Below are 25,839 nucleotides of genomic sequence, written 5' to 3'. Positions count from 1 at the left end.
TGGTCTTTCACGTGAGTTTTATGACAATAAACACCGAAGTGTGTTAGCGGATATAAATAACCGCAGTCATGAGTATTATCATGTTGCCTTTTCCCCGACTGAGACTAGTAACGAGCAATCTCAACCAAAGGCTAGTGATGTTAACGTGCTAACAGAAGGCGTAGAAACATAGGATATAGAGGGCCATATACTGAGTCTAGTGTCATGGAACATTCAAGGATTACGTGATAAGTTGACCTATTTATATGACGATTTATTTTCGTTTGATGTGATTTCGCTTATTGAAACTTGGAACGATTGTTCCCCTATATCACCTCTCCCCGGGTATTTCGTTGAACAGACCGTGCGTAATGTAGCAAGAAATAATAGACATTATGGTGGCATTTTGGTTTTCGTTAAAGCATCTGCTATTGAAGGTTATGAGAGAATTAGTAGTAGATCTGAAAACTTGCTTTGGCTGTCTATTTATTTCAAATGTGGGAAGCAATTAATTTTGGGTGTAGTGTATATACCTCCACAGAATAGTTCGTATAATCGAGAAAATACTTGGGAAATTTTAGGAGAAGAATTTTCGTTAATACAAAAAAGTTATAGAGATCTGGAGTGTTTGTTAATGGGGGATTTCAATGCTTATACCGGCCTGGAGTCTGAGATCCCAGACGTGTTGATCCCAGATTTAGGTGATTTTGTCTCAATTTGTTGTAGAATACCACGAAGCAACAAGGATGAAAAAAGAAAAATAAATGTATGGGGAAGAAAGCTCCTGGCGTTTTGTGGGGAACATGGTCTGATGATTGCGAATGGTAGGTTTGGGAATGATAATGGTAGGGGGCGAGTTCACTTGCCTTTCGGGTCCAACTCCAAGTGTTGTAGATTATGTGCTAATTAATACGCAATTTGTACCTGAACCAATAAATATGGGAGTATTAGATTTAGTCGGATCTGATCATAGAGCTATTATACTTGAGGTGAAGATTGGGCAGTTTGTGGACCACGGTTCACGAGTAAGAAATTTCTACAATGCGGATTATAGAAAAACAGGCTTAGAAAAATGAATTAGAAATGATTTAACAGATAAAAATATTGAGGCATTTAAAAGGGAGCTCTTGGAGTCGCATGTAAAAAATAAGTTGAAAGCGTTAGAAGACAATGAAAAAGATGCACATAGTGTAGTTATGCTGTTAAATAAAATAATGGGCAGTTGTGCAGAATCATGTGGCCTGACTAAAAAATTAAAAAAGAATGAGGGATATTTTGACTTGGATTGCAAGTTAATGAAAGAATTTCATTATTGCATTAACACAAAAGTTAATGCAAAATTTTTATTAAATCGTTTGAATGAATTTGATGGGGCGGAAGATCAAAGTCTGAGATTGGCTAAATATAAAGATAAAAGAAGAGAATACAAAGTTTAATAAAAAGAAAAAAAAAGAGTACGAGAATAAGAAGAAACTGGGCATTGCCGATGATTTTAGAAATAAAGACTTTAAAAAGTTTTGGGGCTATATAAAGAATGATAATGGAAGGGGAATTGTTAATACCCAGGCTGTTCCGGAAGCTGATTCATGGCCTGATTACCTAAATAATTTGGAAGGTGATTGTGCAGATCTTCAGGAGGTAGCGCATACCCCAGAGATGGTTATTTATCCTATGAGGGAATATGATTACGATTTAGTGGGTGATGTGAATGGCCAAGAGATTAAGTCAATATTTAAGAATTTAAAAGGTGGTACTGCTGCGGGTGTTGATGGTATACCAATATTGTTATTTAAGAATTTTCTTTCCATTTTGATGTCGATAATTGTTCTTCTTTGTAATAAGGTGTTAACGTCAGGGCAATGGCCAAGCGCTTGGAAGACATCATTGTTTATACCACTTTTTAAGAGAGGAAACCCGAAGGCTCATGAAAATTATCGTTTAATAGCGCTTGTCCCTGCTTTAAGTAAGGTTTTGGAGAAAATATTAGATACCAGGCTTTCCAATTGGTTAAATAAAAATAATTTAATACATGAGGAACAAGGAGGTTTCAGGACAGGGCGTGGGACGACAGATATTTTGTTTATTTTAAAGGCATTAATAGATAAATATGGAAAAGGTAAAACTTGTCTTTATGTGGGATTTCTGGATCTCCATAAGGCTTTTGATAGTGTCGACAGAGAGTTATTGAATGATGCCATGCTAAATATTGGCCTTCTCCATTCATTTGTTAGATTGATAGTGAGCATGTATACTTGTGCGAGTGGGCAAACAGGGCAGTAAAACAGGGAGTAAAACAGGGCAGCACCCTTTCACCTAAGTTGTTTAATATTTTTATTAATGATGTTGTTAACTTTCTAGAGAATAGATGGGCTCCGAAAGTTAGCCTAGGGACTCAAAAACTATCTCTCTTATTATTTGCAGATGATATTGCTTTGGTGGCTAATAAACCGCAAGATCTACAGACTCTTTTGAATCTCATAGAAGAATATTTGCAGATAAAAAAATTAAGGCTGAATACTGAATAGAGCGAAGTTGTTATTTTTAAAAAAAGGAGGGCTGGGGGCGATGAAAAATATACATTTAAATTTAATAATAAGGAACTATTTATAAGTAAAAGAATAAAATATTTAGGCTTTATCTTATCGGATAATGGAAGCCTAAGGAGTCATGTTGATGAAATAATTAAGAGAGGTAGGGTGGCCATGTCAGCAATATTTAGAAACCCGATGATATTGGGGATTAAAAACCTAAAAATACATAAAAGAATATTTAACACAAAAATTTTACCCGTGATAGAATATGGAGCAGAGATATGGGGTGGAGAAACGGTGCAGCAACTGGAGTCCTTTCAGCTCCAGTATTATAAAAGAGTGTTTGGTCTACATCAGACAACTCATTCACAGATTCTGAAAGGTGATATGGGCCTGTTTTCTTTAAAGCTACGTAGTTATATTTTAATGCTTAGATTCTGGTTGAAGTTAACTAAGAGTAATGAAGATAGACTAGTAAGAGCGGCATATGAAGAGATGTTGAAATGTGGTTTAAAAACCTCGTGGCCATCCCAAATTAAATCATTACTAGAAAAAGTAGGAATGCCTTATTTATGGAATAATGGTCTTCGCTCTAGTGGTGTACCAACAAATTTAGAAAGCCAGGTACGATTTATATTAGAGAGTCAGGAAATTCAGCATTGGCAAGGGCTGGTTTTAAATTCTACAACCCTACAACATTATAATCATTCAAAACCTAGTTTTGGAGAGGAAGTTTATTTTAAATTTAATTTACCGGCTATGATTCTACGTCGTTGGATTCAGCTTAGGGCGAATTGTCTTCCAATTCAGAACAGGAAAAAAACTTTCGACAAAAATAAAATGATAGTTGGTCCTGATAGGCGGTATGTTTGTCCCCTTTGTAATGATGATGATGAAGACTTGGATCATTTTCTCCGGAAATGCCCGGTGCTCTTGGATTTACGGGAAATTTATTTGAATGGGATTAATTTTATGCTTCCGGGTATTCTACAAAATAGCAACCCAACCACAATATTTCGAGTGGGAGTATATATAGATAAATCCTTAATAAGAAGAAAAAGTTTTATATGACTATTTTCTTTTGTTGTTAGATTAGGCACTTTTTGCGTTGAATTCTGTTTTTTGTGCGTGTTTGTAATTCGTACTGTTGTTAATTTCCTTGCGTGTTTGTTATTTATTTATATTTTTGTATGTATATGGCCCATGGGTTTTTGAAATACACCTATCTATCTATCTATCTATAAGGTTCTTATGGAATGGCTTCCCCCCACATCCGTCGTATTGGCCCGAAATGCATCCAATCAAAATTTTTAGATAATAATTTTATTAAAAATAGTCCAAAGATCATATAAAAAGGTTTTTGGGGTTGTGAAAAGCCCCTGGCCCTGTGGCCAAGGATTTTACGTTGTGTCCCTGGGATATTTAAGGTTTTTATGGCAAGGATGGTTGTATGAACTTTAGAGGAGTCTTATTTGGTTGCACATTGGAAATTTCGATTCCCTTTTAAGGGTCAAAAGTGATGGACGGCAACTAGCCCCCCCCCCACCCGAATACCTCTTTTTTCACCAAACATATTTGGTCGGTATTGTGAGAAAGCCATTTTTTTTCAAAATATCCGGAGAACATATAACAATGCCTCTAGGGTTGGCACAACCCCCAAGGCCCTGGGACAAGGGCTATAAGTTATGTCCTGGAGGCATAAAAGGTTTTTAAGGAATGAATGGTCGTATAAACTTCAGCTGGGGATCACTTGATTTGAAATCAGAAGTTATAGCGCCCGTTTTAAGAGTCATAAGTAAGTTGAGAGCCAGCAGCCACCCTCAACGCCCATTATTCCCCAAACACATTTAATCAAAATTTTCAGATAGCAATTTCTATTCAACGTAGTTGAAGGGTCCGGAAATTATGTTTTTGAGGATGACAACAATCCCACAGCCCTCAGGGTAAGGGTTGTAAGTTATGCCCAGGCGGCATATAAGGTTCTATAGAAAGGGTGGTCGTATATACTTCAGAGGTGTCTCGTTGGATAGGTAATCAGAAGTTTTAGTGCCCTTTCTAAGAGTCAAAATGATCAGAGAGCAACTATCACCCGCACAAGTCGTGTTTTTTCCAAATTATAGATAATGGAAATTTTGAGAGAGCTATTTTACTCAAAATACTTCAAAGGTCATATAACGAAGCTTTTCGGGTTGTTACAAAACACCAGAGCCAGAGGTCAAGGGTTGTAAGTTGTGCCCAGGGGCCATTTAAGGTTTCTATGGAAGGATGGTTGTATAAACTTTAGAGGTGGCTCATTTGTTTGAAAATTGAAAGCTCTAGTACTCATTTAAGAGTCAAAAATGATGGAAGTCAACTAACCCCCTTAACTACCCCTCTTTTCATGGAATACATCTGATATAAATGGGGAGATATCCATTTGAAAACAAAATAATACAAAGAACATATAACGATTCCTCCAGGGCCCTGGGATAAGGGATGTAAGTTATGCCCTGGGGTACTTAACTTTTATATTGAATGGGTTGTCGCATAAGCTTCAGATTGGGCTGATTCAATTTGAAATTGGAAGTTATAGTGCCCTTTTTAAGAGTCAAAACTGATTTGAGAGCAACCACCCCCCCCCCTCCAAGGCGCATCACTTCCAAAGAAAACATCCAAATAAAATTTGTTTGTACACATACACTTTAAATATATGTTTGGAGATGTCAAACTCCATCTTCCGAAGCCTCAGGGGAAGGTCTGTAAGTTAGGCAATTTGTTCTTAATAACTGAAAAAAAAAAAACACTGAAAAAATTATAAATTGTAAAATTGTTAAGAAAGCAGCAACGCAGCAAGGTACAGAAAAGGGAAAAGATAGTTAATAAAATTGACTGGGGAAAAGAATTGACCCCAAAAATCTACTGGAGTGCTAGAAAAGATTGGGTGGAGCGGGCTTATATCCCCCATCTCTACATGGCTAGGGGGTATATTCTCACCATTTTGCTTCAGCAATAATAGTAATAACATAAAACATCCCTAGCTAAGAAATTAGAAAAAACATAAATTAAGGAAAGCCAAATAGGACGGAAGGTTCCAAGCCGCTCATGGATCGGGGAAGGGTCCTTACACGGATGGGGGCATATAATATCACCCGTTTTCTCCGAAAAAACATAATAATAAAAAAAAGACTGAGCTAAAAAATTTAGAAAAAGTTGTAAATTAAAGAATTAAAGAAACTCAAACAGGATGGGCGATCCAAAAGACACTTGAAATGGAGTGAGGGGAAGGGCCTTTACACTTTGGCATATTTGGAAAAATTTTCAGATACTTGCTGTCTGAGAATAAAAACAATTTTCAATTTTCTCTGAAAACAAACTTTAAAAAATACAAATGTCCTAATATTTATACTTTACTATAGGAAGCCTTTACTTGCGGGAAAAAAAAATCTGTAATCCTAAAGGGTGGGAGGGGAGACTGGAATGAAAATTAGGAACATGAGTAAAAGCTAAAGAATGTGTCGTCAAATTTCATTATTTTTCTATGCATCACCGTGTAGGATTACCTATCTCTATACAATTTTGAAGGGTGCCCCTCCCCCCTGTATCCGATTTGCTAGCCAAAATAATCTCATGGAAAGCTATATATTAACATAATCTTGCCAAGTGTTCTCTAGAAAAATGTTCATGTATCAAATTTAACTAAAATGAATTTATAAAAAAAAATTAAAATGTAAAATCAGTTCATTGTCTTGTGTGTTATTCAATCAACGTATATTGCAGGAATCGGTTTGTTTTCCAAAATAAAATATTGTGTCATATCGTCTGTCTGAAAAAGTTTAAAGCTGGACTCCTGCCTGTGATTGGTAACGACATCATCTCTTTGATAGAAAAATTCGCTTCTCTTAGGGGTAAAATAACACCCTTTAAGGTTGTCTGAACCTGAATAGCTATTTTAGAAGTGTGTGTATGGGGCAAGATGAAATAACAGTCTGTTCGTATTCATTTACTATCGACTTACCGAATAATGTCACTCGGAAAAAATGCCACGCAGAAGCGTCGTTTCTCAGTACATCAGCCCTAAAATACCTTGTAGCACCCCTTAGAAGAAGCTATTAAAAGAGATTGCAATGTCTGGGTATCCAATCTGTCTGGAAGTACAGGGGTTTTATCTACTACGATATAAACAAGGTGTTAATAGCTTGCCTTTTCGGTAGTGAAAGGGGTGTAGGATTAAAACGGGGCTACTGACTCATATTGTGCCCCGAATCATGGTAATTTTGATTATTTGCATGATTCTGCTTAAAGTAAAAAATTAGGGGTTTCCGACTTAACTAGTAAAACTTATCTGAGGAAAGCCAATAAGTGCATAATAAGGGCCCCAATCTTAGGGCCCCAATATTGAGAATTTGAGCTTTCGACCACCAATTTAACGTGCCCATTCCAATGCCCATATGAAGTGGTGTAGGAAAAGCGTTGACAATACAATAACTAATGTACGAAAGATAAATAGTTCGTTATTCAGTCTGTGCTACTATGTTGAACTTTCTTTGCCCCACACATAATTCCTCACCCTTTTAAATCTGGTTTTAACCAGTATCACTATTTTTATGCTTATTATTTAATGTACACGTGACAGTATATTATGTGTGTAACAAGCAATATTTTTCACGGTGCATACCTCTTATCCCCAGCTTTGGAGCCGACAGACAGCGTTCATCTTCAACTTAGCCGTGTCTGACTTGACTATTGCATTGCTGGGTGTGCCAATGCCAGTGATAGCAGCAGCGTACCGCAGATGGGTATTTGGATACTTTGGTTGCGTTTTTTATGCATTCATCATGGGAGTGGTAGGTAAGTTTGTGTCACATTTTTAGAGACAAAAGTAAGGAAACTAATATATCTTATCTCTTTAAACGAAAATAATTCTGTATTCATTTATGTATGTTTACTTTTTTTCTCCAAAATGGCTCTCTCTCTCTCTATACATATATATATACACACACACACACACACACACACATATATATATATATATATATATATATATATATATATATATATATATATATATATATATATATATATATATATATATATATATATATAGAAAATTAGTATCCTGGGATTTTGTGGCCTAAAAAAAAGATCTAGATAAGTCACGAGTTTGAGAAAAATTCTTACGAGCCTTAAGTTTGGAGAAAATCATATGAGAAACGTTATTTTTATATAGATCAGTGTTGTAGTGACGTCTTGTACTAATATAAAAGTCTGCATTCATGTTTACATCCGTAAAAAGGTCTGAAGTTATGATAAACGAAAATAAAGAATAAAGAAATATGCGGTTGGAATATTTTTGACAGCGACAATTAAAACGAGTCAAAAACGACAGGGAAGAACAAAGGTTAGAAGGTAAGCGGCAGTGAGAATCCCAACGAGTCAATAAATAAAATTGAAGAACAATGAAATATGCGGTTACAAGACATACGACAACGAGGATAATAACGAATCAAAAATAAAAGTAAAGAACAAAGAAATATACGGTTTGAATATAGATAGATAGATAGATAGACAGATAAGTGTATTTTAATACCGGATATACAGCCATGAATAACGACAGCGAGAATCAGCATATATGTGACAGCGAGAATCACGAGTCAAAAACGAAAGTGAAGAACAAAAAAATATGCGGTTAGAAGACAAGCGGCAGCAAGATTTGCAATGAGGTAAAACGAAAGTGCGGTTGCAAGACAAGCGACAACGAGAATAAGAACAAATCAAAAACGAAGGTGAAGAACAAAAAATAGGCGGTTCGAAGATATATGACAACCGAAACAAATATGTATGCGGTAAGAAGATAAGTGGCAGCGAAAATAGCATCGATTCAAAACGACACTAAAGAAAAAAGAAATATGCGAATGAAAGATATGCGACAGCGAGAATCACAACGAGTCAAAACGAAAGCGAAGAACAAAGAAATGTGTGGTTGAATTGCTTAAGACAGCAAGAATCACAACGGGTCAGAAATGAAAGCCAAGATCAAAGAAATTTTCTGGTCCAAAGGTATGGGACGGCGAGAACCACAACGAGTCAGAAACAAAAGTGATGAACAAACAAATGTGTATTTTGAAGATGTGTGGCCGCGAGAATCCCAAAGAGTCAAAAATAAAAGCAAAGACCAAAGGAACTTCTGGTTGAAAGTTATGTAACAGCGATTATCACAACGAGACAAAAACGAAGGCGAAGGTCAGAGAAATATATGGTTGAAAGATATGTAACAGCAAGAATCATAACGAGTTACAAACGAAAGTGAATAAAAAAGAAACATACGGTTAGAAGATAAGCGACAACGGTGATCACAACGAATAAAAAATGAAAGTGACAGCCCTTGACTTAAAAATAAAGAGTAACGTAATGATTACGCTAATGCATAATTAGAAAATCAAGTATATGCAAGCCTTCTGCGAAAGTGAAGAACAAAGAAATATACGATTAAAAGACATGCAACAATGAGGATCAGAAGGAGTAAAAAACGAAATTGGTGAGCAGAGAAATATGGGGTTAGGTCAGAACGTTTCAAATCTTTCACGAAAATTGACACTATGGGATTTGGTATTCTGGCCTGAAAAACCAATATAGATAGATTATATGTTTGAAAAAATTCGTTTAAAGCCTTAATTTGGAAATCCAAATAAATATGAGTCACGTCATACTTACATATACTTCACGGACAAAAATTACTGAACTCTCCCTCCAGGAGTGATCGTATCATTTTTAGCATCTATGACACATGCAAAATTACACAGGGTGAGTAATTACTCCGAATAAGCTTAAAAAGGCATGGAATAAGAAACAGCAAAAATTACATGGAATTGCAAAGGAAAATGTTGCACAACGAAATCTGCGGTGAGAAGACAAAGCAAAATCACAATTGAATGAGGGAACGTTTTAGTCTGGCTTACATATTTTTTTTCGCACTTTTGCATTTTTTGCATGATTGCTTGTAGCCAGTGCCATGGAACAAGCGGCCTCAGCGTTTTTTGAAGCATCATGATTAGGATAACCAATGTGATTAGGCCAAATTTCGTGTTTTATTCAATAGCTTTTTAATCAAATTAAATAAAAAAATTGCCTGACTTTCAAAGGAGGGAAACACTCCTAAAAGTCAATGAATCTTAATGAAAATCACACCATCAGATTCAGCATATTTGATAACCCTGTTGTAGAAGTTTGAAGCCTCCATCTGCAAAAATGTGGGTTTTGTTTTTTTTTTTTGCCAGAAGAAAGATCACGAATGCGTGATTATTTGTTTTTTGTTGTTTTTTTTTTCCCAGGGGTGATCACATCGAATCAATAGCCCTAGAATATTGAGAATGAGCTCATTAGAAGGGAAATTAAAAGTCCTAGTGCCCTTTTTAAGTGACCAAAAACATTAGAGGGCAACTGACCCCCTTCCCACCCACTTTTTTTCTTAAAAGTTATCCAATCAAAATTCTGAGATAGCCATTTTGATTAGTATAGTTGAAAAGCTCAGTAATGTCTTTGAGGATATCCCTATCCTCAGAGCCCCTGGGGAAGATTTGTAAGTCCGAAAATTTGCCCATTGCTTATATATGGTACTTCTTATTGTGAAGTATAAAGACATTTTTTGGGGAAAGGGGGATTTCTTGGGAGGTGAACTTTCCAAGGGAAGTTTTATACTGGGGGAATCAGCCAAAATTCATATACGATTTTTTTGTATTTTTCTTACTTTCCCTTTACCGACTCAATTTTACATGTGGATATACTAAGGCGAATTGTCCATGGGAAATATTTACCGGGTTGGAATTGTCTAGAGTATCTAACCGTAGTTGGGGGTGGGTTTCCACGGGAAAAATTCTCCATGGGGGAGTTTTCCAAACGACAAATTCTTCGGAGAGAATTTTCTGCGGGAGCACCTTTCTACTAGGGGGTGGGGGTATTTTTGAGAAGAATTATTCCACAGAGGAGAATTTCTGGCATGATATTAAAAACAATAAGAAATTAAAATCCCTTTCAAATAAAAAGTGGGCTAAGATAAAAATTCATCCCGAATCGTCCGCAAGAAATTATCCGGGGGTAATTTTCAGCTAGAATGAAATTGTTTGGGGGGATTTTTCCTGGTGGGGGGGGGTATTTTATGTCTAAGAAACCTTACATGGAGGAATTTTCTATAAGGGGAAGGAATTTTCCATAGAGGGGAGATCCGGATTTCCCGGCATTATTTAGAAACGATCAGAAATTAAATTAAAAAAAACAAGTTTTTCCGCTTGAAATTGAGAAGTAACGTCAAAACTTACAACAAATAGAAATTATCACGTATATGATGGGGGTTATCACCTTTTCAATACGTCGCTCTTTGCGCTACTTACTAAAATTGTTAACGAATCATTTCTTTGATTTATGAAGTGGGAAAATGGCTCACTAGAATTCGCCACTAGATCAATGTCATCCGCAAAAAACAACACTGAGAAGTTTATATTAGCTGGTATCACTGCTGGTATCAATGCTGGAGCCCATTTTTTTGCTAAAAATTCAGCAATATCATTGATAAAAAGACCAAAAAGTCGAGGTGACAAGGCTCTGCCCTGCTTTACTCCTTTCTTAACTTTAAAAGGCCCGGAAATACCCAACCCACAGACTCTTACTATTACACTAGTTTCAGAATACATAATTACAACTAAACGAATGAAACAAGAAGGTAGCCCCACATCATGTAGGCTTTTCTTAAGCAGAACTCTATTGACATTATCAACCGCTTTTTTAAGTCCAAAAATGCAACATATAACGTATTTCTTCCTGGTCCATACTTTCCTATTAACCCACTTAAAATAAACACTCTATCCGTAGTACTATAAACCTTTTCTAAAACCTCCCTGTTCTTCTTTCATAATTCCAATACCCTCTAGCCAATCATTTAACCGGCTATCTAAAATCTTATTAAGTGACCTTTTTATCAAAATTGCTGGTATTCCGTCTGTTCCTGGTCCAGACCCTCGTTTCATATTCCTGACAACTTTCCTAATTTCTTCTGTCGAAACTTCTCTTGCCAAATCATAATCCTTTTCTCTCATAGGGAACAAAACAAAATCGCTCCAAATCATTGCTTAATTCTATACATTTCCCTTCGATACTCTCTAAATAACTTGACTAAGTATCGGCCACTGGGATATCTGATAGGGCCTTTGTTTTATTATCATTTGATTTCATTTTGACTAGAAATCTTTTGTATTATCTAGATTAAAAGCTTGCTTAAGCTCCTTCTGTTCTTCTCTAAGCATCTGCCACTTTTTTCTTTTTATCAGCCTTTTATATTCTCTTCTCTTTTCTTTGAATATCAACAATAATTCTGATTTTCCTCAGCTGGAGAGTAATTTTCAACTGCCTCTAGTAAATATTAATTTTTCATAGCTTTACACTCGTTGTCAAAGAAATTTACATTTATTTTCTTATTTAGCCTTTCAGACTTTTGAGCACAATTATAAATAACTGAACCCAATTCACTCAGAGTCGTAGCAACATCCATTGATGATTTGTAAATAATTTCAAGCCTTTCGATTGCCTCAGGCCTTAAAAGTTCATTTCCCAGCAACTCCAGCTCCTCGCCACTCCACCTGGTCTATAAAGGCTTCTCATAATAATTTTTTTTTTAAATCATCATTACTCTTCTTCACTACAATTGCTTTACCCATTATTCCCGTTATAAGGCTTAGTTTGGCATCTACTAGAAAATGTTCTGACCCTTAGATACTTAGAACCTCAAAGCATATTTTATATTTCACAAGCTCTAGCCCGACCAATATATAATCAATTGTGCTTGGATTTTTTCTTGACAGACAGGTAAACTCACCCACCTCTGAATCCTTACCAAACCGTCTATTTCCAACCACAAGAGCACTATCAGAGTATAGCTCTAGAAGCCTCCTACCCCACTAATTAACCTTTCTTTTTAAGTCCTTGCTACTTCTAGATGTCTTATAAATATAATATGAAAAAAACTTCGTTTTCTTAAAGAGTTAAAGAGGCTGCGCCCCAAAGTCGAACCTTAAAGCGTACAGGAATTAGGAGACACAGTTGGGGGGCTGCCGCCCCCCAAACCCCCCGCTTTTAAAGACTCTTTTGTACAGGTTTTTTGTTTTGTTAATTAAAAGAGGGCCTTTCCGAAGCCAAGAGCGGGGGGTTAGGGGGGCGGTAGCCCCCCACAACAAAAAACCTGTACAAAAGAGTCTTTAAAAGCGGGGGGTTTGGGGGGTGGCAGCCCCCCAACTGCCTCTCCTAATTCCTGTACGTTTTAAGGTTCGCCTTTGGGACGCAGCCTCTTTAACTCTTTAAGAAAACGAAGTTTTTTTCATATTATTTCTGTACGTTTTTCTACAATCCATGGTGGATGTAATTTAATAATAATTTTCCATGTTTATTTTCTCGCTTTCTGTATCAATAAATTCAAACTGACAAAATTATCTAATTTTGATAATTTTAATAGTTTAGCAGCTTAATTAAAAATTTAGCAGCTAGTGGTTTTTACCCACCCGCCTCCGGTTTATGGGCCCAGCGCGCTTCCGCTGCGCCAAGCTGCTGTTATGCTTGTTATCAAACAAGTTATTACAATAGAAAATTTCACCAACGGCTTCAATTAGGAAATCAATTTAAATGGTTCTTTTAACTTGCTTCCATCAAGCCTTACCCCCGCTTCAGTATAAATTCTTGTGAACATTCCAGTATGTAATTTTGATCACATGTTTCCATGTTTATTTTCTCCCTTTCTGTATCAATAAATTCAAACTGACAAAATTACCTAATTTTACAAATTTTAAAAAGTTAGCAGCTAGCGGTTTCGATCCACCTACCTCTGGGTTATGGGCCCAGCACGCTTCCGCTGCGCAAAGCTGCTGTTAGTGCAAGAATTTTTCAAACAAGTGATGTTATTACAAGAGAAAATTTTACCTTCAATGGGGAAATGGGTTTTTCTAAGCTAGAAAATCGGGGGGTTAAGATTTTCCGACGAAAAAAAACGCAGAAAAAAAACAAAAGGAGAATATGAACATTAAGTGGCTATGCGTGATTTCTGGAAAACAGGGAAGGAGTTATCGGATCGAGCTGAAATTTCGCGGATAAGCTCCTGGGCCCTAGGGGACCTTAACTTGTGAATTTCAGCCCGATCGGACAACGTTAAAGGGGGGGTGGGGTTGGGTGGTTGAAACTTTCGGCCAGATTTTCCCCATGAAAGAAAAGTCGGAGGGGGGTGAAATTTGGCAGGTTTCTTAGTTGAAGCTCGGGCTACGAAATGCATCCCTCCCCATTCCTCTGCGACCACTGGAACCGAAGATCGCTTAACATTGTCGTGGTTCGCCTCTTTAAAGAGGCACGAGTGTGCCTCCTTGATCAGGTATCAAATCTGACGTTCCTACAAAAGAAGCTTCATTCATTTCGGTACACAACCCAATATAAGCGTTAAAATTCCCCACAACTAAAAAATAATCATTTTCATATCGACAACGTAAATGTCTTATCTCTTCCTCAAGCAGATATTAAATAAAAAAACAAGTTTTTAAACTAAAAGTAAGGAGTGACATTAAAACTTATATTCTAAATTCTTGGTTCATCCTGACTAAGACCATAGGTAAATGCGTCCCTTGTTTACCTCTCATTCCAGGCAATCTAATGGTCATAGTAAAGTTTTTTATTGTTTTAAAAAACAGAGTTGCGAGGAAGAGTCAAATAGCGTGAAGGGCGAGGCGTTGAGGAAGGGACACCCCCTTTCATATACGGAATAATTTCTGTTTGTTTTAAGTTTTAATGTCGCTCTTTACTTTTAGTTTAAAAAAAACTATTTTTTTTATTTAATTTCTCAATATTTTTGAATTAATTCAGGGTTTTGGTTAAATGAATGATTAAAACAAAATTTGCATATTAATTTTACTTTTCTTTTGGCTAAATGGCCTTCCCACAATTTTTATTGGACGTATTAGAGAAAAACAAAATGGAGGAGGGGGCTTAATTGCCCTCTAATTTTTTGGCTACTTAAAAAGGGTACTAGAACTTCTAATTTTGTTTACGAAAATTTTTATTTGTAGTAAATATACCTAACTTACCATTTAACTTACGTAACGAAAATCTATATTCGTATATTTTTATTGCGTATATGAGGAGGTTCGTCTCCTCGTCAATACCTCGCTCTTTGCGCTAAAGTTCGAATCTTGTGCCAATTCTTCAATAATGACCCCTGTATCACAAAGGGTTAATTAAGAATAAATAGCTCTTATACTAAAAAAATTTAGCGTAAAGAGCAAGGTACTGATAAGGGGGCGAACCCCTTATATACGTAATAATTTATGTTAGTTTTAAGTTTTAATGTTGCTCCTCACTTTCTGTTGGAACAACTTTTCTTGTTATTTAATTTCTGATCGCTTTTTGCTTAACGCTGAGAAATCCGGTGCCTCCTTCAAAGAAAATTCCCTTCCCCCATGGAAAATTCCTCCATGGGGAATCCTCTACCGTAGCCCTCTCCCCCGTCACCCCCAAACGAAAAAAATCATCCCTGAAAATGTTTGTATACTTCCCAATAACCAATACTTTATGTAAACAATGGGCAATGTTCATAAGATGCAGCCCTTTGCACGGGAACTCTGGGGATTAAGTCATCCTCAAAGACATAGCTATTAGATTGTTCAACTATGCTGAACAAAATGACTATCTCAAAATTTTGATCCGGTGAATTTAGAAAAAAATGAGCGTGTGAGAGGACCTAGCTGCCCTCCAATTTTTTTGGTCTCATAAAAAGCGCACTAGAACTTTTAGTTTTCGCTCCAATGAGCCCTCTCGCGATATTCTAAGAATACTGGGTAGATACAATCACACCTAGAGGAAAAAACAACAACAAATAAACACGAATCTGTGATCTTTCTTCTGGCAAAAACTACAAAATTCCACATTTTCTTAGATGGGAGCTTAAAACCTCTACAGTAGGGTTCTCTGATATGCTGGATCTGATAGTGTGATTTTTATTAAGATTCTAAGTTTTTTAGGGGGTATTTCCCCCTTTTCTTGAAAATGAAGTAAATTTTCTCAGGCTCGTAAATTTTAATTGGTAGGACTTTGTAATGAAACTTATATGTTTGAAATCAGCTTAAAAATTTAATTCTTTTGATGTATTTATCGGTATCAAAATTCCGTTTTTTAGAGTTTCGGTTACTATTGAGATGGGTCGCTCCTTACTTACAGTTCACTACCACGAATTGTTTGATATATTTTTGTCGAATTCGGATTGAAATGGAAAAGAATGTAATCAAACATTTTATGATAACAAACAGTAGGTAAGGAGCGATGCGGCTCAGCGATACTTAGCCAGAGGTAATACGCAAATTTCGTTACAGTTTTTCTTGTACGGTGAGCCAAATTCAAACCTGCATTAGTTAAAAAACATTCAAAAATTAAATAAAAAAGAGTTTTTTTAAACTGAAAGTAAGGAGTGACATCAAAAATTAAAATGAACAGAAATTTTTCAGTAAATGAAAGGGGCTTTCCCTTCCTCAATACCTAGCTCTTTTCACTAAATTTTGACTCTCTGTCAGAATTCTAATTTTAAAAAAAAACTTCAGCGTAAAGAGCGAGGTGTTGAGGAAAGGACAGCCCCTTTCTCATACGGAGTGACTGCTGTTCGTTTTAAGTTTTAATGTTGCTCCTTACTTTCTGTTAAAATCGCACGTTTATTAAATAGTTTAAAAAAATGTCGCTACTGCAACTCCTAGAGCCATTTCCCCACTTTATAAATCAAAGAAATGATTAGTTATCAATTTCATTACGTAACGCAAAGAGCGAGGTATTGAAAAGGTGGTAACCTCCCTTGTATACTGATAATTTCTGTTCGTTTAAAGTTTTGATATTGCTCCTCATATTCAATTGAAAAAAAACTTTTTTTTAAATTTATTTTCTGATCGTTTTGAAATAGTGCCAGGAATTTGGGCTCTTCCCTCCATGGAAAATTCCTTCCCCTCACAAAAAATTCCTCCATTTAAAGTTCTTCTGACATAAAGCGCCGCCCCCCACCAAGAAAATCCCCCCCAGATTATTCCATTCTTGCTGAAAATTACCCCAAAAATTCCTTGTGGACGATTCCAGATGAAAATGTTTTCTTAGCCCACATTCATATGACGGCGACTTTAATTTCTCATCGTTTAATAATTATGCTAGAACACCCTCCCCCCACTATGGAAAATTTTTCTCACAAATACCCTAGTAGAAAGGTGCTTCCGCAGAAAATTACCTTTGAAGAATTTATCCTGTGGAGAACTCCCCCGAAGAGAATTTCTCCCGCAGAAAACACCCCACCTATGAAAAGATACTCGAGACAGTTCCAACCCGGTAAATTTGTCCCCAACAATTCCTCTTAATATCTCCACATGTAAAATTGAGTCGGCAAAGGTAAGGTGAGACAAACAAAATGAATTTAGTATGAATATGAATCTTGGCTAATTCCCCCAGTGTAAAATATCCCTTGGAAATTTCACCCCCGGGAACTTATCCCCTTCCCGAATGTCTGTATACTTTCCATTAAGAAATACTACACGTAAGCAATGGGATAATTTCCTTACTCATAAGCCTTTCTTCCGGGGGTCTTTGGGGATAATGTTACCCTCAAAGACATTATTACTGAGCTTTTCTACTATGCTGAGCAAAATTACTCTCTCAGAATTTTGATCGCATAACTCATAGAAAAAAAAAGGCGGGTGGGAGGGGGGCCAGTTGCCCTCTAATCTTTTTGGTCACTTAAAAAGGGTATTAGAACTTTTAATTTCCCTTCTAAGGAGCTCTTTCTCAATATTCTAGGACTACTGGTCGGATATGATCACCCAGTGAAAAAAAACAAATATACACGTATCCGTGATCTTTCCTCAGGTAAAAAAATATACAAAATCCCACATTTTTGCAGATGGAAGCTTGAATCTTCTACAGCTGAGTTCTCGAATACGCTGAATCTGATTGTGTGATTTTCATTAGAGTTTCTTGACTTTTAAGGGGTGTTTCCCTCTTTTTCGAAAATCAAGCAAATTTTCTAAGGCTCGTAGCTCTGATTTGTAACACTAAACTTAATGAATATTATATATTTGAAATCAACATAATTAGCTGATTCTTTTGATATATTTTTTGACATAAAAATCATGTTTTTGAGTTTTGGTTATTATTGAGCTTCATCACTCCTTACTTACAGTTTATTACCATGAACTTTTTGAAAAAAAGTTGTCATTCTTTCAGCATCACAGTAATCGAAAGCGAAGTTGTCATTGAATTGTTCCCGTTTGCTTATTTCGCTTTAATTTTTACTTTTCACCCTTTTTTACAATAATAACAAAATTTTTCAAATCCAGAAACAAAATTAAAAATGACTATGATATGATGTTCTCATCGCAACACCCGATGCTAAAGGATGAGGGTGAAAATAAGAGTGGGAGATTCAAGACAGGCCTTAAAGAAAATTTAAAGAAAATCTTCGATTCAGATTTATAGGAACTTCCAGCAAAAAAAAAATTAAGTTTAATTATCCTCCCCCCTCCGTCCTTCTGAAGTCAGGTTGAGACTAAATGAGATGCCCAGCATTAGTTCATATTTAAGTCCACAGGCGTAAAATTGCAATGAAGCACTGTTAAAACAAAAAAAAGGCAAAAAAAAGTGTTTTAACCCCTGTCTAACCTCACTTAGGTGGAAACAGGGTAGTAACAAGTAAATGATGGAATTCTTCAATTCTTTTAGCATTTTTGGTGTCTCCAGACTTCAATTGATAGGATTGACCTTTCAATCTACCAAATATTGGCAAATTATGGTTCTGATTTTTCTCACCCTTCTTACCTCGCTAAGGGTGGAAATGGAATACTAAGTGATAGAATCTTTCAGTGCTGGTGTCATTTCGGTCTCTCTAAATTTGAAGCAACGGAAAATGAGCTTTCAGTTCAGTTCAGAAGTTATTGCAGTAATTTAAATCCAAGATTCTCTCCTTTTCCTTAAAAAAGGATTTCGGCACGAATGATCTCGTCTGAATTTTGAATATGCTATTAAGTGAATTCTGGTAAAAACATTCAAGTTGCTCCAATGCCATGTCAAATCCGTATCTTTACTTGACAACAAAGAAATGTTTGGACTGATGACGGGCAAATTTTGGCAAAGCCTCACGAATATAGTAGTTCAAGAGTCGTTCTTAAAGAATCGGGACAGAATTCAAACTTTAGCGCAAAGAACAGGTGTTTTGGAGGATTAAACCCTTCATATACGTAATAATTTCTGTTCGTTTTAAGTTTTAATGTTGCTCCTTACTTTCAGTGAGAAAATTAGTTTTTTTAATTTAATTTCTGATCATTTTTTAGATAATTCCAGGAAATTTGACTACTCCTCCGCGGCTAAATCCCCCCCCCAAGGATTTAATCTCTAGACAATTCAATCCTAGTGAAAATTTACCCCGGACGATTACCCTTAATATTTCCACGAGTAAAATTGAGTCGGCAATGAGAAAGCACGACATAAGAAGAATTTCGTATTGGAACTCAGGCAAATTCCCCCAGTGTAAAAATTCACCTCCTGGAAACATCCCTTCTTACGGAAAATTATCCCCGTGGAAAATCCCACCAGCAGCTCCCTCGAAAAATGTATACATACTTCCCAATTACAAATACTATACGTAAACAACGGGCAAATTGTGTAACTTAAAGACCTTTCCCCATGGGCTGTGGAAGGGTCATAATATCCCCAAGGGAATAGTTATTTGGTCTTTCAACTAAGCTGAACAAACTGGCCGTCTCACATTTTGATCGGGCTATTTTGAGAAAACGGGGCGTGGGAAGGGGCCTAGGTACCCTCAAATTTTTTGGTTAACATGGGCACTAGAACTTTTATTTTCCGTCCTAATGAGTCCTCTCACGGCATCCTAAGACCACTGGGTCGATACCATCACCCCGGAAAAAAAGTAATAATAAACAAACATCCGTGATCTTTTTTCTGGCAAAAAAAACTAAGTTCCACATTTTTTTTTCAGACAGGCACTTAAAACCTCTACAGTAGGGTTCTTTGATACGTTGAATCTGTTGGTGTCAATTTAATTAAGATTCTATAGCTTTTAGGAGGTCTTTTCTAATTTTTCAAAAATCAGGCAAATTTCCTCAGGCTCGTAACCTTCGATTGGTAAGATTAAACTTAGTAAAATCTATATATTTGTAATCATCATAAAATTCTATTTTTTTATAAATCTATTTGTACCAAATCCCGTTTATTAGTCGGTTAATATTGATCCGGGTTGCTCCTTACTTTCGGTTCGTTACCACGAACTGTTTGATAAGGAGTTAAGTAGGGTAGTGTTCTACCCCACTTTATATGGATCATTTTGATGGAATTTGTCTGAAGAAGCACAGGAAAGGCAGTGGGAGACCACGAAATCAAATGGGGAGGAAAAACTCTCCTAGACTTGGATTATACTGATGGTTTTAAGCATCCTAGATGATAGCGAGAACAAAATGAATGAATTTTTAGAGGTATTGCGTGTTCATGGTACTAGAATAGGATCGAAAATAAACGTTAAGAAGAATAAGTCACTAAGGCTAGGAATAAGCGAAGACAAAAATATAATGCCGGTTAACGAAAAGATTAATCAGGTGGACAGCTCCACTTACCTTGGTAGCATTATTACTAAAGACGGTGAGAGCAGTCAAGATGTTACAGATGTTGACAGATGTTCACAGATGTTGACAGACGTTCGCAGTTAAAAAAAAGTTTGGAAGAATAGGAAGATAAGTCTGCAAACAAAGATTAGAATATTGCTAGCTACAGTAATGGCAGTGGTCAAATATGGCTAGATGTATCCCAGAGAAATCACCTACGGATTGTTCTGGGTACCCAGATGACTGACCGTATCTTAAACAGTACTCTGTATGAAAAATGTGATTCAATCCTGCTTTTTAGGACTATAATGAGAGAAAGGCTGAGATGGTTAAGACACGTTCTGTGGATGAAGGATGACAGATTGGCAAAGATTGTCCTTTTTGGCCAACCTTCTAGGGCTAAATGGAAAGAAGGTCGTCCGTGGTCAGGGTGAAAGGCTTTCATAAAGAAAGATTTATAATAAATGGGAACTCCCCCGGGAGGTTTTAAAGAGGGAGAATTTGAATAGATTGGGATGCAGGAGAAGCGTGCAGAGGTTTATTGGCCTCAGGCGGCTTGGTTCTGTGGTGAGTTGTTAGCAGTAGTAGTAGTAGTAGTAAGTCTCTACTTCCTTACATTATCTCTTCCTTAACCAAACTTATTAACCTCTTCTTTAAGAATGGTATTTTCCCGAATTATCATATGAGCCCTCGAGTCATCAGAATATATAAGAGGGAGGGGGCACTAAATTGTCAGCGAACTTTTGGTCAGTTTCTCTGTCAAAACATTTTTGAAGGCGATGCTCTCTCATCTTTACAGTTTTACTCACTTCTAAAGATTTTTTTTCGTGATTTTCAATTTGTCTTCGAGTATATCATTCAACTAAGGATGCTTGTGCAGTTTTTTTTAACTCTCCACTCTGCACTAGAGGACTTTTTGATTCCTGCTACTTTATTTCTTGATGTTCGCAAAGACTTTGATTCATCAACCCACAGAATTCTTCCTTATATTAAATAAAAAAAACAAGTTTTTTTAAATGAAAGTAAGGAGCGAAATTAAAACTTAAAACGGACAGAAATTACTCCGTATATGAAAGGAGCTTTTCCTTCTCAACGCCCCGCTCTTTACGCTAAAGTTTGACTCTTTCTCTTAACTCTACATTTTAAAACAGTAAAAACCTTTAGCGTAAACAGCGGGGCGTTGAGAAGGAAAAGCCCCTTTCATATACGGAGTAATTTCTGTTCGTTTTAAGTTTTAATGTCGCTCCTTACTTTCATTTAAAAAAATTTGTTTTTTTTTATTTAATTCCTGAACGTTTTTGAATCAATGCATGTTTTGATTTTGGCTCTCCGTAGAGGAATAATTAAAACGAAATTTGTATATTTATTTTTTTAGGCTAAATGGCTTTCTCATAATTTTGATCGAATGATTTTGAGAAAAAAGAGCGGGGGAGGAAGCCTAGTTGCCCTCCGATTTTCGGTTAATTAAAAAGGCAACTAGAACTTTTAATTTTTTACGAATCTTTTTATAAGTAAAAGATATACGTAACTTATAAATTAGCTTACGTAAAGAACTTTTGTATTCTTATGTTTTTATTACATATATGAGGGGGTTCGCCCCCTCGTCAGTACCTCGCTCTTTACGCTAAAGCTTAAATTTTGTCCCAATTCATTAAGAATGACCCCTGAATCACAAAAGCCGCAGAATAAATAGTTGAAATTATTAAAAATACTTTAGCGTAAAGAGCGAGGTATTAGGAGGAGGTGAGCCCCTCATATGGGTAATTATTTCTGTTCGTTTTAAGTTTTAATGCTGCTGCTTACTTCCAGCTGAAAAAAACTTTTTCATATTTATTTTTTCATTGTTTTTTTTTTAAGTAATGCTAGTAAATCCTGCGCTCCCTTCATGGAAATTTTCTTCCCCCATGACAAATTCCTCGATGAAAAAGTTCCCCCAGCATATCCCATCTTCTCAACCCCTGCCTCTAACCAAAAAATCCTCCTGAAAACGCCTGTACACTTCCCAATAACCATTGCTATATGTAAGCACTGGTCAAAGTTTTGAACTTGTAACTCCTCCCACGGGGACTGTGGGGGAGTAAGTCGTCCCCGAAGACATAGTTATAAGGTTTTTCAAATACGCTGAATAAAATGGCTATCTCAGAATTTTGATCCGTTGACTTTGGGAAAATAATTAGCGTGGGAGGGGGCCAAGGTGCCCTCCAATTTTTTGTCACTTAAAAAGGGCACTAGAACTTTTCATTTCCGTTAGAATGAGCCCTCTTGCAACATTCTAGGACAACTGGGTCGATACGATCACCCCTGGGAAAAAAAACAAACAAACACGCATCCGTGATCTGCCTTCTGGCAAATAATATAAAATTCCACATTTTTGTAGATAGGAGCTTGAAACTTTTACAGTGGGGTTCCCTGATACGCTGAATCTGATGGTGTGATTTTTGTTAAGATTATATGACTTTTAGGGGGTTTCCCCCCTATTTTCTTAAATAACGCAAATTTTCTCAGGCTCGTAACTTTTGATGGGTAAGACTAAACTTGATGAAACTTATATATTTAAAATCAGCTTAAAAATTCGATTCTTTTGACGTAGCTATTGGTACCAAAATTCCATTTTTAGAGTTTTGGTTACTATTAAGCCGGGTCGCTCCTTACTTCGTTACCACGAACTGTTTGGTATATACTCTTTATTAAAAATATGTGACACAGATATAAAACCACATAAGGTTCATATTCCGCTTTAGCGCCCGTGCGATTCTGATGTACACATCACGATAACTCTGTGAAAAACCTGTATATATTCTTTCTACTGTGAATATCACTGTGGCACTGGAGAAAAGTGAAAGATAATGAAAATATAGGAGAGTATATGAAGCTTTTCAGAATCAGGCAACGGTTTTGTTGCTGAACGATTTACATCCTTAATAAGATTTACGGCTTTATTGTAAGTGTTGGAAAGCAGTTTAAGAAAAGAAGGAAAAGTAAACATCCATACAACTAGGAATAAGAATGAATTAAGTTAATAGGATTATCAGAGTTGGTCCGGGAAAAATACGTGTGAACTTTCTCACAATGCCAAGGTTTCTGTATATCTTCATTTTAATGAAATCAATATGGTACTTAAAAGATAAATATCCATCAAGGAGGATGCCTAGAAAAAGTAAATCGCCATCCTTTGGTCTATTAATAAAGCTTTCGAATAGATGAATTTCAGAGAGTTGAGGGCAAGCCTGAGATATTCATGAAAAACTAAAAAACTAGATTTAGAAACATTTAGGGCTAGAGATTTAGCATCAGACCAAATTAAAACTCTCTCCAGTAGGTCCACTAGCTTTATCGGAACCAAATCCTTCGTTCTCCCAAAGTAACAAGGATGATATCATCACCAAACGCAAGCAGAGAATCTGAGGAAGGTAAAATATGGTTATGGGCAAGGTAGATTTGGACGACATAAACGACAACAATGTGAAGAATGTTCATTTCTAATTTCAAAAATTAGCTCATTTACATAACTAAGGAAAATACTGGCCCTACTATTGACCTTTTCGGGACGCCATGGTCAACATTTTATGATGACCGAAAAAGTGGATCATCAAAATTATTCCACCAGACATATTAAATAAATAATGAGATGACTTAAAATAAAGAAAGGCACTACCTGTTACGCCAAAATGAAAATGTTTCAAACAGTTCGTGGTAACGAACTGTAGTAAGGACCTATCAAAAGTTACGAGCCTGAGAAAATTTGCCTCATTTTAGAAAATAGGGGAAAACACCCCCTAAAAGTCATACAATCTTAACAAAAATCACACCATCAGATTCAGCGTATCAGAGAACCTCATTGTAGAAGTTTCAAGCTCCTATCTACAAAAATGTGGAATTTCGCATTTTTTGCCAGAGGAAAAATCACGGATGCGTGTTTATTTTTTTTTGTTTTTTTTTTGTTTTTTTTTTTCCCCAGGGGTGATCGTGTCGACCCAGTCGTCCTAGAACGTCGCGGGAGGGCTCATTCTAACGGAAATTAAAAGTTCTAGTTCCATTTTTAAGTGACCAAAAAAATTGGAGGGCACCTAGGCCCCCTCCCACGCTCATTTTTTCCCAAAAGTCGCCAGATCAAAATTCTGAGATAGCCATTTTATTCACCATAGCCAAAAAACCTAACAACTGTCTTTGGGGACGAATTACTACCCCGCAGTCTCCCTGGGAGGGGTTGCAAGTTTCAAACTTTGACCTGTCTTTACATATAGTAATGGTTACTGGGAAGTGTACGGACGTTTTCAGGGGGATTTTTTTTTGGTTTGGGAGGGAGAGTTGAGGTGGGGGGGGGTTACGAGGGAGGATCTTTCCATGGAAAACTTCTCATGGGGGAAGAGACTTTCAATGAAGGGGGCGCAGGCATTTTTTGCATTATTTAAAAAAACAAGGAAAAAATTAATATGAGAAGTTTTTTCTACTGAAAGTGAGGAGCAGCATTAAAACTTAAAATGAGGAGAAATTATTGCGCATATGAGGGGTTTACCTCCTCGTAATACCTCGCTCTTTACGCGAAAGTATTTTTAGTAATTTCAACTATTTATTCTACGGCCTTTGTGGTTCAAGGGTCATTCTTAAGGAATTGGGAGAGAATTTAAGCTTAAGTGTAAAGAGCGAGGTATCGACGAGGGGTGAACTCCCTCATATATGCAATACAAATATACGAATATAGAAGTTCGTTACGTAAGTTAATTCGTAAATTACATATATTTTTTACTAATGAAAATGTTCGTAAAACAATTAAAAGTTCTAGTTGCCTTTTTAAGTAATCAAAAAATTAGAGGGCAGCTAGGCTTCCTCCCTCTCTCCTTTTTTCTCAAAATCTTCCGATTAAAACTATGAGAAAGCCATTTAGCCAAAAAGAAAATTAATATGCAAATTTCGTTTTAATTATTTATGTGCGGAGAGCCAAGATCAAAACATGCATGAATTAAAAAACGTTCAGAAATTAAATACAAAAAAAAAACAAGTATTTTTAAATGAAAGCAAGGAGCGACATTAAAACCTAAAACGAACAGAAATTACTCCGTATACGAAAGGGGCTTTTCTTCCTCAACGCCCCGCTCTTTACGCTAAAGGTTTTTCCTTTTTTAAAAAGTAGAGCTAAGAGAAAGAGTCAAACTTTAGCGTACAGAGGGAGGCGTTGAGGAGGAAAAGCCCCTTTCATATACGGAGTAATTTCTGTTCGTTTTGAGTTTTAATGTCGCTCCTTACTTTCATTTAAAAAAAAACTGTTTTTTTATTTAATTTTTCTTCTACTATATATATCTTTTGTATATATGGATATATTTTCTCTATTGTGATGAAATTCCGTTCCCGATTTGACTCGAGAATGCCCTTCTTTTTGCATCCTTCAAAAGACCAGTAGTATTGATTGGAGTCTATTTCATCTAACTAATTTTACTTAATATGTTTAACTTTTTTCTTCCATCGATTAAGTGTTTAAATGAAACGTATTTATCCCACCTCTTTTACAGGTATAGGAGCCTTTTGCGCATTAGCATAATGGATTCATTGTATGATTAATTATTTACATTTTTTTTTATCTTATCATCCGGCCTCGATGATATTCATACTAAAGCAATTGAGTTCATGCTTCTTTCCGGTATTCTTTTCTTTAAGAAAATCATTAACTTCTCCTTTTGTGATGGTTTTTGCAAATACTCTCA

General features: G+C 36.3%; 1 protein-coding gene across 1 annotated transcript in view; it reads left to right on the top strand.

Annotated features, from left to right (window-relative positions):
- Positions 1-25,839, top strand: part of LOC136028745 (pinopsin-like) — a 97,632-nt gene that overhangs the window by 19,282 nt on the left and 52,511 nt on the right. The window contains exon 2 of the mRNA XM_065706629.1: positions 7,178-7,337. Coding sequence (XP_065562701.1) covers positions 7,178-7,337 — 160 coding nt within the window. The remainder of the gene's footprint in view (positions 1-7,177; positions 7,338-25,839) is intronic.

Source organism: Artemia franciscana, chromosome 7 (genome assembly GCF_032884065.1).
Source record: "Artemia franciscana chromosome 7, ASM3288406v1, whole genome shotgun sequence".
Classification (NCBI taxonomy): Eukaryota; Metazoa; Arthropoda; class Branchiopoda; order Anostraca; family Artemiidae; genus Artemia; species Artemia franciscana.
The sequence above is the reverse complement of the archived record's forward strand: the minus strand, read 5'-3'. Positions and strand labels throughout refer to the sequence as shown.